Source organism: Argopecten irradians, chromosome 7, assembly GCF_041381155.1.
Source record: "Argopecten irradians isolate NY chromosome 7, Ai_NY, whole genome shotgun sequence".
Classification (NCBI taxonomy): Eukaryota; Metazoa; Mollusca; class Bivalvia; order Pectinida; family Pectinidae; genus Argopecten; species Argopecten irradians.
The window spans coordinates 5787666-5807428 of NC_091140.1; the positions used below are offsets into that span (position 1 = coordinate 5787666).

The 19763-nt window shown below is 34.8% G+C and overlaps 1 protein-coding gene across 1 annotated transcript; it reads right to left on the reverse strand.

Moving 5' to 3' along the window:
- Window positions 1-1302: 1302 nt before the first annotated feature.
- On the reverse strand, window positions 1303-15290 carry LOC138327355 (glycine receptor subunit alpha-2-like). Its single transcript, XM_069273390.1, has 8 exons — window positions 12976-15290; window positions 10730-10800; window positions 9991-10058; window positions 9239-9465; window positions 6846-6928; window positions 4168-4308; window positions 3546-3931; window positions 1303-2964 (listed from the first exon to the last, which is right to left on the reverse strand). The coding sequence occupies exons 1-8, from the start codon at window positions 13071-13073 to the stop codon at window positions 2803-2805; spliced, it is 1236 nt and encodes a 411-aa protein (XP_069129491.1). The 5' UTR covers window positions 13074-15290; the 3' UTR covers window positions 1303-2802.
- Between the last annotated feature and the right edge of the window lie 4473 nt (window positions 15291-19763).

Consider the following 19763-nt stretch of genomic DNA (forward strand, 5'->3'; position numbering starts at 1 on the left):
GTTACAGAAATATTATTTGACAATTTATTATAGCTTTACGTGCAAGTTATTACTTTTTTGCAAACAATACACTCAATCTTAACGGAGGTACTAAGATACATTTATCACAAGCAAATAAAGAAATAATGTACAAATATCACAAGCAAATAAAGAAATAATGTACAAATGCTTATTTTATCAGTCAAAATATTAAACAATTTTCTACAAAGTCGTACATGTTGAAAGCATGCAAAGATTGAAAATAACACAATAAGAACTAAAAGACGATTTGAACAAACTTGATTATTACCTTTATAAAAGTCAAAAATACGAAAATGTTAAAGGTGAGAGGTAATGTAATATGAACATCAAAGTACAATTAGAAATATAAAATATATCAAATTTTATAAATAGATATCAATATTAGCAATATATAAGTTTCTTATCTGCCTTTGCCGGTAGGTATTGATTGTTAAGTCATGTGTTTGCGAGCGTAACGTCATACTTTTTATAGAGTGAAACTGAGTTTCGCTCGCAAAATAATGACGTCAAAATGGATACCTAGCTACCGGCAGTGAAGGTAACACTGTAATGCTAAGACAGAATAAAGTATTGTTGAGATGTGCTAAAGTTACGTTGACGTGGTTCGCCTTTATGGCATAATATAACTTGTTTGTGTACACTTTTAAAAAACAATGAACAAACATTGAAGAAAATATCATGACCATCTGAATACATGCATACCTTTAAAAATAGCCTTTCATATCATTAAAGGGACAATTCAGTCTAAGAGAACATTATATATCGAAAAAACCACAGTTCTAATGGAAATTAGATCAGTCGGTTTTACTGTGATATGCCTGAAAAGCCCATGGTTGTGACATGTGTGTAGATGTTCAAACTCACTCGCTGTCCGCCATTACACTTTGTGGTCGAACTTCTTGTATGCCGAACCCTGTCCCTTGCTCGTAGAGTAATGCAATTTTTGTCTAGAACTGCTCAAATCGGTTTGACAGTAGTGTTTTACCTTATCAGGTGAATTGTCTTGCCTAAAAACCATTTTCTTACTTTCTCAGTGGTAATGTAGTTTATTTGTTTATCGTGCGAGACTTTGGCTCGGGTATTGGTACAGCGTCCATATTGTACCTGCTTAATCGTATTGATCAACGATTTGATATTTCAACGATATTAATTAAAATACTTAACAATGTCGTTGAATTTGTCAATGTTTTACGTTATATGTTTCATAAGAAATGTAGAACAATACATTTATGCCATATTTTGCTTCTTGGTTATGTAAAAGAATTAGCCTGAGTGAATTGCCTTTCATATCATTAACGCCGGTTTGGATATAATGTGCAAAAAACTTTTTACATCATCAGACAAGAAATCAACTTTGTATTTTTCTTAGTTTTTTAGATCTTCTACACTACATAAAAACTTTATATACTGTAAACAACTAAATTGTCGCGTATTTCCTGTCATCGTTTTTCAATAGATTCGCGTATAACAGTATTGTTTAATTGCTTTTCTCTTATACTTATAGGAGGATACTGGTTGATCTTGTGAAACACACTGCTATATCAAATACGACCACGCGATATCAATGCGTCTAACATACTATTTTCTCGGTATTTGATGTTCATTTTCAGAAAACAAACTGGTTTTACTGTAAAAAAAGGCAAACTACGGGATTCGTGTTACAATATCACACAATCCTAACGTATGAATTCGTTGAAGTTATTACTGCTGGTTTTCAAAGTGGCGGGACATCTCAATTGGAATAAATATAGCGAGGTGTGAGCAATACCATTTCGAATGTGGATATACATTGTATTTAAAGAATAGGGATTGTTTTACCCGCGGGATCACAAAATGTTGTAAAAACCTTCGCCAGGCCTGGGGCCTTACTACATTATGCGACCCTCGGGTATAATATCCCTAGAATCATTTATGTCATAGCATTAAATATTTCGAAAAAAAGTTATTTGGCCCGGTTTTTTATACTGAAAATTCTAGAAAGGTTTTTTAATACCACAGTATCTTTTCGCCACCAACATTTTGATAATTGCAATACTTATATAAATGTATAGATTTTTTATTCTGTTACAGAAACTGAATAAAATATTCAAAATACAAAATTATGAAATGCTTAAATGTTTAAAGCTCACGTTCACATTACACGCCGAGTCACACGCAATAACAACACGATTAAATATTTTTTTATTAAAATGGGATATTTTAAGAGACAGTCGTGTTGATAATCATAATATTGATGAAATGTGATTAAAAAGGGAAATGTGGTACTATATAGTGATAAACTCCGACTACGTGAATTATATAACACGTGTGCTCCATATATCTTGTGATAACATATATTGGACGTATTTTTAAAATAAGACTTAATAAGGTAATGTATTGTCACCTAGGGAAAGATGTTTTTTACATATATTCATTTTTTGGAAATATTTATAAAATACTTACAGTCAAACCTCTCTATAAATACTATCCAAGGGATCAAAGACACAATTGTTATTATATCAACGTGGTCTTTATACACAGGTCATATTGTGTTGAAATTGACAATTTGTAACCCTGAGAAAGTGGTCTTAAATCGGTAGTCAGAGTTGGTCGTTAGGGCAAGTTTGATTGTATAAGTCGTTTTATGTGTTTGACATTTTTATAATAGCACTATCACTAATTTTTTGCATATACATGTATGTGTTTGCTTTTGTACTGAATTAACGCTAGGAGATTATGATAATATACAATATTTCGTCAGTAACATGATTGTATCGCTGAAAAACACACATCAATACACAGCTAGCTGGGGTTGTACACCACATAATAGACCCAAAAGGCTAGATTAAACAGTCCGAACGAGGCAGGGAAGATAACTCGTGATGCCTTATCAACCATCCTGGCTTTGTTAGAGTGGTCATAGAGTACCGTGCTTGTCTTCCGATCGTTTTCCACTGGCGGACCCTAGAACGATAACGCGCAATGTCATTGCTCAGAAACGGAAACTGGAATCAGAATCATAATGAGGTAAAAACCGTACAAAGCTAGTATATTAATAATCCGAAATAAAAGGCCAAAATTCATAGTAAAATCAAAATCATTTCTATGGAATATATATTCAGCCACTATTGGGCCTTCTTCAGTCAAAAAAAAAATCAGAATCACTACAGGCAAAGTATCAAGACATCAACTCAAAGACATACCGTGTACGGTTAGTCGAATGAACCAAACTACCGGTCTCACCCGTTTCATTAGATCATTCAATATTGCCATGACATATTCCAGGGTGGATATTATGACAATGGTTGTAACCGCTGGAATATCGAGGATCAAATTTGCCTTTGATCACCAGATAATATGTACAATTTTATACATAAACACTATCTAAAGGACAAATAAAAGTGTTCCATAATGACAAGTGGTCTTTACACGCATGTCACAGGGCAATGAACGACTCTGAGGTAATGGTCTTATTATTGGTAAAGACGTAGTCGCAAGTTTTTATATATATTTATATACTGTGAAAAAAAGTATGTTTTTCTTACCTTTACTGCTGCTGATAACATTCCATCCGAACCAATCTGTAGAGCAGTCATGAGTTTAGAGCGACGTTTCCGCGTCAGAACGTTAATATAAGCATACTCTAGGAGTGAGGCGAACACAAACATGAGACACGTGGACATCCAGACGTCTATCGCCTTGATGTAGGACACACGTGGGAGCTGTGATCGTGCTCCGGAACTCTGGGTTGTGATAGTGAGGACGGTCAGCACTCCCAGGGAGACTCGGGCTGGCGTGGCCTCAGCGTCCACCCAAAACGATACCCAGGACAGCATCACTATCAGAATACTGGGGATGAAGATCTGGGCGATGTAGTATCCGTTATTTCTCGTTAGGTGAAGATTGGCCTCCAAGCAGGAGAACTTCCCACCTACAGAAAGAGACGGTAAACACACATACAGTAAGCCAAGATGACTTGTTATCATGATATAGCAAAATAAAATGAAATACATTATCAGAAGATATGCTAATAACATGATACCATAGGATTTTCATTTTAAGATAGATCCGTACCTCCAAACAGGAATTTGTACATATTTATAGTTTTCTTTTAGTTAACTAACAAAAAAAAATTATATTTCAACTTTAAAATAGTATTTTTCGTACTTTCACCGTAGTCTCTTAGACATTCGCTATCGTAGGTCACTTCATCTGAGAAGAAGAATTGAGGTAGTAGCCTATCCGACATCATCCTGATCGGCTTGGTGGAGTGCCACCGGAATACCACATTCTCTATAGAGTAACTGTCTGTAAGATATATCAAATTCATTTTAGTTCATTATACTGGTGGGGTGCCACCGGAATACCACATTCTCTATAGAGTAACTGTCTGTAAGATATATCAAATTCATTTTAGTTCATTATACTGGTGGGGTGCCACCAGAATACCACATTCTCTATAGAGTAACTGTCTGTAAGATATATCAAATTCATTTTAGTTCATTATACTGGTGGGGTGCCACCAGAATACCACATTCTCTATAGAGTAACTGTCTGTTACATATATCAAATTCATTTTAGTTCATTATACTGGTGGGGTGCCATTGGAATTCCACATTCTCTATAGAGTAACTGTCTGTAAGATATATCAAATTCATTCTAGTTCATTATACTAGTGGGGTACCACCGGAATACCACATTCTCTATAGATTAAATGTTTGTAAGATATATCAAATTCATTTTAGTTAATTATACTGCTGGGGTGCCATTGGAATATCACATTCTCTATTGAGTAACTGTCTGTAAGATATATCAAATTCATTTTAGTTCATTATACTGGTAGTGTGCCATTTGAATGCCACATTCTCTATAAAGTAAATGTTTGTAAAATATATCAAATTCATTTTAGTTCATTATACTGGTGGGGTGCCATTAGAATGCCACATTCTCTATAGAGTAACTGTGTGTAAGATAACTGGTGGGGTGCCACTGGAGTGCTACATTCTCTATAGAGTAACTGTTTGTAAGATATATCAAAATTCATTTTAGTTCATTTTACTGGTGGGGTGCCATTAGAATGCCAAATTCTCTATATAAGATATATCAAAATTCATTTTAGTCCCATTATACTGGTAGGGTGCCATTCGAATGCCACATTCTCTATAGAGTAACTGTGTGTAAGATAACTGGTGGGGTGCCACTGGAGTGCTACATTCTCTATAGAGTAACTGTCTGTAAGATATATCAAATTCATTTTAGTTCATTATACTGGTGGGGTGCCATTCGAATGCCACATTCTCTATAGAGTAACTGTTTGTAAGATATATCAAATTCATTTTAGTTCATTATACTGGTGGGGTGCCATTGGAATTCCACATTCTCTATAGAGTAACTGTCTGTAAGATATATCAAATTCATTCTAGTTCATTATACTAGTGGGGTACCACCGGAATACCACATTCTCTATAGATTAAATGTTTGTAAGATATATCAAATTCATTTTAGTTAATTATACTGCTGGGGTGCCATTGGAATATCACATTCTCTATTGAGTAACTGTCTGTAAGATATATCAAATTCATTTTAGTTCATTATACTGATGGGGTGCCATTAGAATGCCAAATTCTCTATAAAGTAAATGTTTATAAAATGTGTCAAATTCATTTTAGTTCATTATACTGGTGGGGTGCCATTAGAATGCCACATTCTCTATAGAGTAACTGTGTGTAAGATAACTGGTGGGGTGCCACTGGAGTGCCACATTCTCTATAGAGTAACTGTTTGTAAGATATATCAAAATTCATTTTAGTTCATTATACTGGTAGGGTGCCATTCGAATGCCACATTCTCTATAGAGTATATCAAAATTCATTTTAGTCCCATTATACTGGTGGGGTGCCATTAGAATGCCACATTCTCTATAGAGTAACTGTTAGTTCATTATACTGGTAGGGTGCCATTCGAATGCCACATTCTCTATAGAGTAACTGTTTGTAAGATATATCAAATTCATTTTAGTCCATTATACTGGTGGGGTGCCATTGGAATGCCACATTCTGTATAGAGTGATATCTGTAAATATATTTTTTCTAGTATTGCTGATCATTGAAACATAACACTTAAAGATGCTCCACTGTTGACAAATGGTATTTCTTCATTATCAAAAATAGCAGCAGACGATTTAATATTTTGATTCAGTCACAAAAGTAACTTACTTTACACCATTACCGCAATTGAAAAGTTTGAGCTTCTAATTTTACTTCAAGTTAAAAATATAAAAAAATAATTGATTGCATCCCGAAAAAAATCCGTGGCACTATATCCTATATGGAATGAAGTACTGATTGCTCATGACCCAAAGGCAAAATAAATTATTTTATATTATTTTTGTGTAATTAGACTTATGTATATACGATTAAACACTAATTATTGTTCAAATGATGAAAAGCATTTATGCTCTGTCGGCGGTGTAGCATTTTTAAGTATCTATATGTATGGAGTTTAAAAAAGTTACCTGTGGTTCATTTTATGAGGAATACCATATAGTACTATATTCTCTGGAGAAGCTACATGTTACAGTTATCTTCTCTCATGATATATTGGTGATAGATTAAGACATGATGACGTTAGAATACCACATGGGTAACGGCCATTACGGCGCATTCGAAGGTGAGTATCATTGAACCGTTGCTGCTAGACTTCAAAGTGTTGTAATTTATAATATAACATGTTTTACACTGGCACGAAACACGTTCAGTCCAAAACCACGCTATGGAATGAAATAAAAACCAAAAAAGAATGATAATATTATAGCAGTTAGAAATCATATATTTAAAAAGACTTACAACTTTCGATGGCAAGAAGGCAATGCTGGGAATCCAGTGGGTAAGACGCTAGCTTCATGTCACAGGATAATGTCATTGATATCCTATAACATTACAAAATGTGAAACACATTCATTCCTACATTTAAAATGTGAAACTTATTCATTCCTACAACAATGCAAACATTACAAAATGTGAAACACATTCATTCCTACGTTTGAAATGTGAAACTTATTCGTTCCTACAAAATTGCAAACATTACAAAATGTATTACAAAACAAGATCATCGTAATAGATAAACGGTTGATCGCACTACAGTGATAGTGAAGCGTATCGTAGTATAGAGTGTACAATCAAACATGAAGTAAACCTAATACACATACTTTCTGGTTTTTTTTATGTAACTCTTTTCATCTAAACCTTTCGTTTAAGTCGTCAAACATTTCAAATTCTAGGTCCATAACGATATCGACGATAGCATTTTTGAAATTGTGTTTTCTTTTATTCACTTTAAGATATCTTTGTGATGTTTTGTTTAGTCAATCGAAGTTTTACATACAATGTATAAATATATATATATTTATTTGGTACCTTAAAATTTCGATAGTATAACAGAGCACTGTAGTTTTATATATTTTCGCCATAAACAGCATATGTTATCTATGTTAACATGAGATGGGTGTATAATGGTCGAAAACACTTTCCAATGATTTCCCTGGTGGATGTACGACATAAATATGAACTGTATTTCTACTGTGTTTTCCCTGTGTTTAGCCAAGTATATCAAGTTCATCAAAATATATAATTATCTTGTGTATATGTTATTGTCTCTATAATGTGTATAGTATAATGGTTTCGTTTACTAATATCAAATTCATCAAAACAACTACAGGAAAGGAACATGATCTCGCGCGGCACATGATCTTGCGCACTTGTAATTTCAGCTAATTTTAATGAAGTAACAATCTTAATCAGACATAAAAAGTAAAGAAAAGCAGTGTAAATTCTAATACAATCTCAGTTTTTAGTCTAAGATGCATACGTGTTACAGTGGGGCGATAGTGGAAGAATAGCGTCTGATTGGAAAAATCGCTACATGTTTTATATTTGACATTTGTAAAAATTGCAAACTGATTTATAAGTCAATTATTTTGTTTTTCATTGAAATTTAAATGGCCAGCTAAATATATTGAATGTCATTTTATGATTGAAATTGGATTATACAGTGTACTGCGCAAGATCATGTGCCGTATTTACTTCCAGTTCTAACATGGGGTAAGGTAATGTTTTTCATTCATTTTTGGTAACCTGAAAAAATACCATTTATTTTTGTAAGATATTGAAAACCAAATGTTTGGTCCTTGCTGTCACCATGAAAAAACAATGTACAGATATTAAATTAGTTATCTATTGGCTATGAAACTCTTAGGTGCGCTAGATCATTTGCCGGCATTGTATGAATAAATTATTACATCTATTTTTTTTTCAGTCCTGAGTTTAATACTCCCGATCACATACAGGTTCAGAAAGTGTTATGTAGACGGCAGTTTTCTGTGTCAACCGACCACCCGTTTGTTTAATTTGTGGATCATTTAAATATGTATTTACACATGTTAATAACTTACTAACCAGCAGTTCGTAATTTTTCATCTCTGATACATGAACTAGACGTCAACTCAATGGATCCCATTTTTACTGTTGAATGTATTTATTACTATACATTTTACTTTCATGTACTTTGAACAACGGTGTATTTCTTATATTTGAAGTTTTATTCATTTAATGACGGACTAGAGTTTATTACAAATTGATTCTGTATTGCACAGTAATTATCTTTTATATAGACATGCGAGTACAGAGAAATTTCATCATGCTTGAACAAAATTGTAACTTTTATCTTAAGGATAGTTTTGATACGTTATCCAATCATCATTCTGATTAATATTTGCGTTCATATATATATATCATCGTTTTTATGGGAGAAAAAGGATTATAAGTTTACAACTTGTATCTAATCTCATTTGTATATAATGTGCATACAGAATATTTTCACTGCTTCAAATGACTTCTTTAATCTTCACCTCTATGCAGTCAGGGAACAAAGAAATCCTTCACACTTTTACTCTATATATTAAAAATATACCATGGGAATATGTATTCATCGGAAGAAAATAAAAGTGTTTGAATAAAAAATAAGGCCATGTTGTGTAAATGGTTATCCAACAGTAAAAACACTGTATGTGACATTTCCAAAAACAACTGTTATCTGCATCAGACTTTTTATAAATGATTTACACGTAATACAGTGGTGGCCTTATAGTCCTACGAAAGGTCACTCACAGTTATTCTATACACGTGATATATATATATAGTTGAAGTGGAATACAGAGCACATTGGTAGACCAGATGCGTACCTGACGCTATAAAAGACAGTCCCGTTGGGGTAGAGTTGCATCAGTCTGTTTGGTACCGTCACGTCGTGAAAGCTAGCTTTCTTTTCGTTAGAGAATATCGTATCCGGCACCCAGACCTTCTCGATCATCCGACTGTCTAGTTCTAACATATTCATCCCTGGGACCTGTTCGTACATCAGGCGCTTGTCCACCCACTTCTGACGTAGGAATATCGTCATGGAGTAATCCTTAACACACCATAGAGCTAGATTTACCTTTCGGATTCATCAATTAATTGATTTTAATGTATTTGAGCATTTAAGGCTTAAATTCAAGGACTTCTTAAAAATATTTTAATAACTACATCAAAACTTCAAAACTATGCTAATTAGCTTTGGACAACTTGTCCGTATACTTATCATTGAAGGAAAGAAAATTGGGGGAAAAGTGAAATAAAAGGATGGCTGTATTTTGGTCATCAGTCATCAGTTAGTATTGGACACCTTGTACATCACTGTTGTATTCCGTCTTTGCATATTACAGTGTTAGCTTCCTTGCGGATCTGTATCCATGGTGACGTCATTATTTTGTGGGTGCAATTTACTCGCAAATACATGACGTCAGAATCAATACCTACCCGGAAGGACAGATAACTCTGTAATATATGCAAGAACAGAATACATCTACCTGATTGTAGTCACACACAGCTCTAATAGCTAAAATATCTATGATAAATATAACGTTCTGTATGATAATGAAGATGTACTACTCACCATGGACACTTCATTGAGGGAGTCGATACTCATTATAAATACCTGGATGGTAACGTTCGTCGGAATATCTATCAAAAACCAGAAACACGTTGGTATTTCTATCTTTAAGCTCTTTTTCATCAAATTTCACAGATTACATTACGTGCATAGACACACAGTTACCATACACAGAAATTTAAAGAAATAATAGTTGTAAAGATATTCATCATTTTTCTGAATTGACACTGAATTGATCTGAACTGATTTTTCTCGTCATGCGCTTTATACATTGATCATTCAAACCTAGCTTATAAATTACATGATCAGATTATTGTGGAAATTAATTGAACATAATCTATTCCATAACACAGTTTAAAAAGGCGTGATTTTCTCATTCGGGGGATACAATAGACATATTGATTGTAGAGCTACCTGTCTAATGGTTAATTAAATCGATGGTTAATATTAGTCACTTAGTCGATTGTTACCTCATCTTGAAATAGTACATTCACCTGTGGAACATGAAAATTATATTCTGCGAGAGAATGGCTACTACAATGTTGCTATAAAAGTAAAAAAAAATGAAACATCCCAATATGATCAGGGAATCGGGAACGAAATCGATAATGTAAAAGCACTTCTCGACTTTATCGCAGGAATAATTTTTTATTTCGTCCTTATGAATAACATTTTTTGACATTTTAGATATCATGTATGTAAACATCTGAAGATGTAATCTATACTGAATATAACTGCTTACCGTCCTCAAACTCGGGTGATAAGCTGGAATCATAACTAGAGTCATTCAAAAGCTCCCTTAGAACACCTTGTCTGCAATGACATAAAACTCTCCAAATAGAGATGTATTGGTATTATATAACAGTCATCAAATTCATCAACCGGATGTAAATATCATTTAACCTAATGGTACTTTGATATCCGAATGTAATGAAGTATGTGTTTTCGGTATTTTAATAATTCATTATTTTTATCTCGGGATTTGTTGCGAATGACTTCAATAGGCTACGTTATGTTTTATTTTAAATGATCCTATAAATCAATAACGGAAATGTCATACAACTAAGCCAAATTACACAGCGATTCAGATCAGACAAGAGCCGGTTTTGGCGAGTTATACTGTAATATTTACATTTCCGTTTTTTCTTTGCTATATAACCTTACCAACTGCGAAATCGTTTACACTTCCGTAAACGCAGTGGTTGCCGCGCAAATATACACACACATAGTGTGAATGCGCATCCGATTAGGCCTATTGTATGGCAAATCTTCAATATACTGCATGTATAAATGTAACGTTAATCTTTAATTATATATCAGTCAATATCATATTTAACAAATATTGTGTAAATGGGATGAAAAAAAGATAAAATTAATGTGGAACTATATTTTGTGTACTCTCTGAATTTGATAACATTTCCCGCCAAATTGAAGCCAGCTGTTCCGGGATTCCATCAATTGATGTTCCAACAATCGTATAACATTGAAAAAAAAAGTTTTATTTTATTTGAACACTTAACTTTTAATGAAAAGGTCGGTCGAAATGTAAATATAAGGAATGATTGTTATTGTTTGTTGTTTACTAGTGTGCAAACTGCATTTTTGTACAGATATTTCAACATGACGCGCTAAGGCGCTAACGCGCGTCATTTAAGATATCTATACAAATGCAGTTTACACACCAGTAAACAACAGACAATAAAAATCGTCCCTTAAATAACAATATTGTGCAAATTTATATCTTTCTCCATGTCACAAATATCCTAAAGATAATAAGGATTGATTTTGGGTGCCAGTGATAGTTAGGCTTATTTAAAATTTATTCCAAGAAATAACTCTTCTAGCGACTAACTGTACATGTCTAAACGACCATCTGCCTTACATAACCTCTAGTTTGTGGTCCAAAATGATTGTAACTTAATATAGGAAGTATATGATATCTACTTAGTTAAAAGACCTTGTTTGCTTTGTCTATTTGGATGACCTTTAAAGATCAGTTTGATCGGCTGAGGCACAGCTGTTATATAAGATAACATTTATGATTATGCCATCAACAACGTGAATGTAGACTAGGAAAATTTATAAAGTGATCACTAATAGTCAAATCTGCCTTAGAGACCACCTCTGTATAACGACCACCGCCCTGGTAAGACCGTTAATGGTCCCAATTAGTCAATTTCAACACAATATGATCTGTGTATAAAGACCACATGGATTTAAAGACATTTTTTCTGTTTCTGTGGGTGTTCGCTATAGACAAGAGTTATTGACCGAATCTAGGGTCAACCAATACCTTGATGACTGCAACAAATGATTCAACACTGTTGTAGATAGTATTTTTCAGCAAACTTAAGTAGAGTTTTATATTAGCATTTATATTAGCATTCATTACTTTTGTGTTCGTACACATAAATGCCAAGACCTCCGACATTCAAAGCCGCCTGATAGATAACCCCGAAGGACCGAAAATCTAACCAGCAGAACCAACCATATGGACGACATTGGAACGTATTAAAAACGACATGAAAACAGCAAATATTGTGTTTGTGACAGAAAAGCGTCAACGAAGCATTAAAACAAAAAGGACGATGTATGTGTCCAAATAAATATCAGACCCTGAGGTGAATATAGTTTACTGTTATTAAAAGAATTTTACTAGGCCTGTACATATACTCCTAAAGCCGTCAAACAAACACTAACTCTTCTTATTAATTCTATCCAAATTAGTTGTGAGTGGTATTAGGATTCAAAACAAACTAAGTTTTGACAATATAGAAATAACAATCTGTAATAATCAATGGTAATTTAAAACTATGTGAAGTTGACTAGAAAGAGAGAGAAAGTAAAATAACCAACATCATCTTTGATAAACTTGTATCCAGTGAAGAAGCTTTGGTAATGTTATATTATGTAATACATCAGAATAAAAAAAACCGTCACATTCATTAACAATGGAAAGAATCCTCTGAAGAATTACAATGTAGATACCTTGTACGATTACTTCCTTCTAGATCGTCTCCTTTCACAAACACAGACAGCGTTACAATGACGAGTACATAAGTCACGATGTGTCTTAATCCATGCATACTTGCGATAATCCCAGTGTAATCCCCTTTTCGTCAACATCACTTGAGTCGAGCAGACATCGTGATCACTGTCCCGCTACATAGGGAGGGACTGTTTGCTCATACATTTTACATTGGTGTTGTATAATATCCGTCAATTATATATCTGAGCGGATCAATGCTATATGTAAATGACGTGAGCTTTGAGGACATGGCGAATTAACTGGCTATCTGATGGCTTTATTAATCGATCGACAATCAACCTTTTATAAAGTGTGCCATTACATTTCAAAGGGGGTTTTGAATATCCTCTGTTATACAATGCTACTATTACATGGTACTTGATAGTTTAACATTTCAGTGTATGAAGCTGTAAATAATTTAACATCAATACGTACGTATAACGGCGATATCGTGTATCGCTATACAATTTAGTAACACCAAGTTCTGTATGTATCAACGTTTACACATGGTTTCAGGCAATGCTAACACAAACAATGAATATGGTATTTGATCCTAAAGCTTAATTCGAAACCATTATGATGCTCATCCTCATATATTTTGTCGATGGAAATTAATGGTTAAATATCAGCTTCAGGTTCAGTCATCAAATTCTACTATATTTTAAATTTTCTGAATTTCATTCAGGCATGATAAAACATTAATAAGTCCTCTGATATGATATCTTTGGAGAGTTATAAAACACATTTTGTTATATCAAGTTACTTAAAAATTAACGCCTTCCAAAAACGCTCTACATGTATTACTACTTTTTTTCTCTCGTTTTTCACACGTTTATCGCAGATCCATATTTAGATTAAAAACGAGAAAATTTAACTTCAGCAGTTTAAATTTTTGATCAACTTCCTAATTTAGAAACCGCGAGAATATCAACCCCGTGAAAATAAGCAGATTTGCAGTATAAGATGGGAATTGCTAACTAACGCGTAGTGTCCTAACTAATGGTAACAAAATCAAAAGAAATTCAATTCTCTTCAAGTTATATTTGTATTTTTCAAACTCACGAATCAAGATGAGCTTTTAATATTTTATTAATCATCGAAAGTTAACAACTATTTGGGAGTTACTGCATAGGTTTTAATTTTACATGTACAAATAAGAGCTGAACAATATTTTGGCAATACTGCCATATATTTACACTTGCTAGGCTTGGTCACTATACGCTAATACTAGCCGATTTTGTTTACCATAACTGCATGGTAACATTGAACTTTGAACTTGCGTAAGGAAATGTTCTGTGCAACGTAAAAGGACTACTTTTTTTTTAAAAGAAACACATGGCTTTGTTTACATTTTGACGAAACATTACGTGTATATTGTTGTTTTTCATAGAATTTTGGATAAATGTAAACAATATATACATGTTTTATATTTATATATGATTCAAACAATTATTAAATTAACAATTGTATAAAGAAACGGAAAAATATCCCGACCGGGGCGACGTGCTTTCATTTTTGTTAAAAATGATGGGTGTCAAATGTAACAAACATTACCTCTGTGCCTATGTTCGTCCTACGATCGAGCCTTTGGGGTGGACGGGTGTGAGACCCTCTGATAGAGGTCAGTTATAAACATATCCTCTTGTCTTTGTTCTTTGAGTATTTAATCATGTGTATTATAAAACATGCACCGCTAATAATCCACGTGTTGACAGTTCCGCGTCACCACAAATACATTGTATCCATCGAACACAAGTGAATTTGTTTCATCTATCGATGGCGATATGGATCTAAGCGTAGATTATATAATCACATGGCTCCCAAGGATGTAATACCGTCAAGTCAGACGACATCTCAAACACATTGAGCTACTTGAAAATCGGTGTTTTGACAACTTGGGCAAACTAAAGTGTGTAAGCGTGCGTCAGGTTCGCCTCGCTGCACAATAACGGTCACCGAGTTCACACATGTGTCCGTGTACAAATTCTTTATGTTATTACGCTATATATTAACTTTCAGCAAAATTGAATATATTAAAGTTCTGATCTGATTAAATAAAATTATCTCTGAAATTTACTTTGTTTGTCATGTTTATTTTACACTAAAATATTGAACTTTTTTGTCGTCGCGGATGAATAATTCTACCTTACGTGAAGCGTCATCATTCGCTGTTCAATTGAGTAAGCTCCTCCCACTTTTGACCGACTTTTATTGAATAATTACGTCACTTTCAAATGACGATTTTATTGCATAAAATATAAATAACAAGTCGTGTGAGTGTAAATATAGGGATTGGATATCGTTTTTATGTTAACCATGCTTGTATGGAGCAATTCCTCTAAGAATATATTCAATATGGGGCGCTAACGCGCCCCATAGAATATATTCTTAGAGGAATTGCTCCATACAAGCATGGTTAACATAAAAACGAAATCCAATCCCTATATATTATTTAGTGGGGGAGGGAAAATAGGTCCAAAGTACCCCTCTGGCAGTTTTTCGAAATATGGGTTTTTATGACCAGTACGATGTCTAGTTTCACTTCATGTTTGTTGCCATTGACAACTTATGTCCCATGGTGGTCATATGGCAGCCATCTTGGATTTCAGTCATCAAAAATGGCTAAAATGAGACATTCGCATATACGCGCATAGATAGAGAACCAGGCAACACAATAAATATACAATATATTATTCAATATAATTGTTTACTGGATCTGGGAATATGTTAAGAAACAAAATTCAGTTAAATTCAGAATAACTGTTACAATGTGTTTATCCAGAATACTTGGAGTTTTAATTTATTCATTTTTTAATAATTTTTCCACATCACTCACGCGATCTATCTTTATATACTACACATGTGTTTACATAAGAGTAAGTTCAATTCGAAATGACTATTACATGGTGCTTTGTCAATGAGAATTTTTTATTGTGATAAAAATTGTGACATTTACCGATTTTTCAGTGAAAGAATTTCATTATTTTCTCTTCATTTTACAAAACTGAGAGGATGTTACGTCCCTAATATAATTTTATCGTATTAAGCATGTTTCAATCATATGCTTAAATTATGGCCATTTTCGATAACTGAAATCCATGATGGCCACCAAATGATCCCAATAGGACATAAACTGTCAATGGCAACAAGCATAAAATGAAACTAGACATCATTCCGGTCCATAAAACCATGTTTCGAAAAACTGCCAGAGGGGTACATGGGAACCTATATCTCCTCCCCCCACTAATGATATTTACAACTATAGTAAAGTGAAATGAGTACATACAGTCAGACCATAAAGCCAAATTATGTTCTACAATTTTTTTACAGGGGTAATAGTAATTGTAAAGTGAGTTCTGCAGATATGTTTCAATAGAAACATAATTTCTGTGTTGTTCTGTTGGTTTTATCAGGCCTCTGGATTTGCACAGCTTAAATCACCAAACTTTACGGTGTTCAATAGATTAACGATGAAAAAATAACATGTTATGATTGCCGTCCAGACACAGCACTTATTTTTATATGGTTGTTTAGATTGACATCTTACTTTATTATGCCATCTCACTGACGTACACATGTGATGCCATCGAGTAGTACACCTCATCAATATGCCTTTTGTATAAATAAATTGTATATAATAAATCTCACACTATCTCATTCCACGGACAAAGCAGGCATTCAACTTCCTTTCCTGAACTTCAAACAAGACCGAATAAAACAACCAATTATGGTGTGCCTCAGCATGGGGAGATCACCCGGAGTCTTCTTTACATGGACGAATGCTCCAGCTGCAAAAGCGCCTTCCTTTGGTAAATTATCGACTTCATTGATGCAGTTTAATGATGTGTACATTTAAGCTTAAAAATCCGATGAAATAGAGGTTTACAACCATTGGAGTCCTCTCTACATTAAATTTTTGAATGAAACCTTTTCTCTATTAGTACAATTCGACATAGCTAAATGAAATAGCACTTTTTATGTCTCACCGAAATTTGATTCAAGTGCCAACTAAATAACCTGTAGGATCCCGCCCATTAGTTGCAATATTGTAGCTCAAAAGACTTTTAGACAGAAAATGGTGTCGTCTTTAGAGCTACAATTGGTGCCTATTGCTGCCAATGGAGCAAAGAAATGATTATGAAAACCATTATAAAACGTTTGTTTGCATTTTATCGTACTTGCTACCTACTTTTATTACCTACTTGGCAATAAAACTGAATCACATAAAATATCAAATTTTCATCAAGGCATTATTTAAAAAAAATACATATGAAAGGCTTTCTGAAAAGAATTTATAGGGCAAGTAAACAAATTGTGAATATAACGTCTTGTGAGTGGTACGGTAGATTTTATGAATGGTAGTTATGTTTGTTTTAGACAAAAATAAAATGTAAATGCATGTATAGGCATAAACTAATTGGAAGCCAACAAAAAAGTATAGGAATCTATGCCCAAGTGACTTTCGGAGGCAGTGCACCACTACGACACATAGGGACCAATTCGTACCCGGCCGAAAGGTAAAGTAGGCCGTGTACGTTCGTTCTACCCGCCCATATACTAAATAACCTGCAGGATCCCGCCCATATACTAAATAACCTGTAGGATCCCGCCCATATACTAAATAACCTGTAGGATCCCGCCCATATACTAAATAACCTGTAGGATCCCGCCCATTTACTAAATAACCTGTAGGATCCCGCCCATATACTAAATAACCTGTAGGATCCCGCCCATATACTAAATAACCTGTAGGATCCCGCCCTAATACTAAATAACCTGTAGGATCCCGCCCATATACTAAATAACCTGTAGGATCCCGCCCATATACTAAATAACCTGTAGATCCCGCCATATACTAAATAACCTGTAGGATCCCGCCCATATACTAAATAACCTGTAGGATCCCGCCATATACTAAATAACCTGTAGGATCCCCCCATAACTAAATAACCTGTAGGATCCCGCCCATATACTAAATAACCTGTAGGATCCCGACCCCATATACTAAATAACCTGTAGGATCCCGCCCATACTAAATAACCTGTAGGATCCCGCCTTATATACTAAATAACCTGTAGGATCCCGCCCATATACTAAATAACCTGTAGGATCCCGCCCATATACTAAATAACCTGTAGGATCCCGCCCATATACTAAATAACCTGTAGGATCCCGCCCATATACTAAATAACCTGTAGGATCCCGCCCATATACTAAATAACCTGTAGGATCCCCCGCATTTACTAAATAACCTGTAGGATACCCCCATTTACTAAATAACCTGTAGGATCCCGCCCTAATACTAAATAACCTGTAGGATCCCGCCCTAATACTAAATAACCTGTAGGATCCCGCCCTAATACTAAATAACCTGTAGGATCCCGCCCATATACTAAATAACCTGTAGGATCCCGCCCTAATACTAAATAACCTGTAGGATCCCGCCCTAATACTAAATAACCTGTAGGATCCCGCCCTAATACTAAATAACCTGTAGGATCCCGCCCTAATACTAAATAACCTGTAGGATCCCGCCCTAATACTAAATAACCTGTAGGATCCCGCCCTAATACTAAATAACCTGTAGGATCCCGCCCTATACTAAATAACCTGTAGGATCCCGCCCTATACTAAATAACCTGTAGGATCCCGCCCTATACTAAATAACCTGTAGGATCCCGCCCATATACTAAATAACCTGTAGGATCCCCCCCTATACTAAATAACCTGTAGGATCCCGCCCATATACTAAATAACCTGTAGGATCCCGCCCTAATACTAAATAACCTGTAGGATCCCGCCCATATACTAAATAACCTGTAGGATCCCGCCCCTAATACTAAATAACCTGTAGGATCCCGCCCATATAATAAAATACCTGTAGGATCCTGCCCTAATACTAATTACCTGTAGGATCCCGCCTATGTACTAAATAACCTATAGGATCCCACCATATACTAAATAACCTGAAGGATCCCGCCCATATACTAAATAACCTATAGGATCCCGCCCATTTACTAAATAACCTGTAGGATCCCGCCCTAATACTAAATAACCTGTAGGACCCTGCCCGTGTACTAAATAAACTGTAGGATCTCGCCCATATACTAAATAACCTGTAGGATCCCGCCCATATACTAAATAACCTGTAGGATCCCGCCCATATACTAAATAACCTGTAGGATCCCGCCCATTTACTAAATAACCTGTAGGATCCCGCCCTAATACTAAATAACCTGTAGGATCCCGCCCTAATACTAAATAACCTGTAGGATCCCGCCCATATACTAAATAACCTGTAGGATCCCGCCCATATACTAAATAACCTGTAGGATCCCGCCCATATACTAAATAACCTGTAGGATCCCCCCATTTACTAAATAACCTGTAGGATCCCGCCCATATACTAAATAACCTGTAGGATCCCGCCCATATACTAAATAACCTGTAGGATCCCCCGCATTTACTAAATAACCTGTAGGATACCCCCATTTACTAAATAACCTGTAGGATCCCGCCCTAATACTAAATAACCTGTAGGATCCCGCCCTAATACTAAATAACCTGTAGGATCCCGCCCATATACTAAATAACCTGTAGGATCCCGCCCATACACTAAATAACCTGTAGGATCCTGCCCATATACTGCATAACCTGTAGGATCCCACCATTTACTAAATAACCTGTAGGATCCCGCCCATATACTAAATAACCTGTAGGATCCCGTCCTAATACTAAATAACCTGTA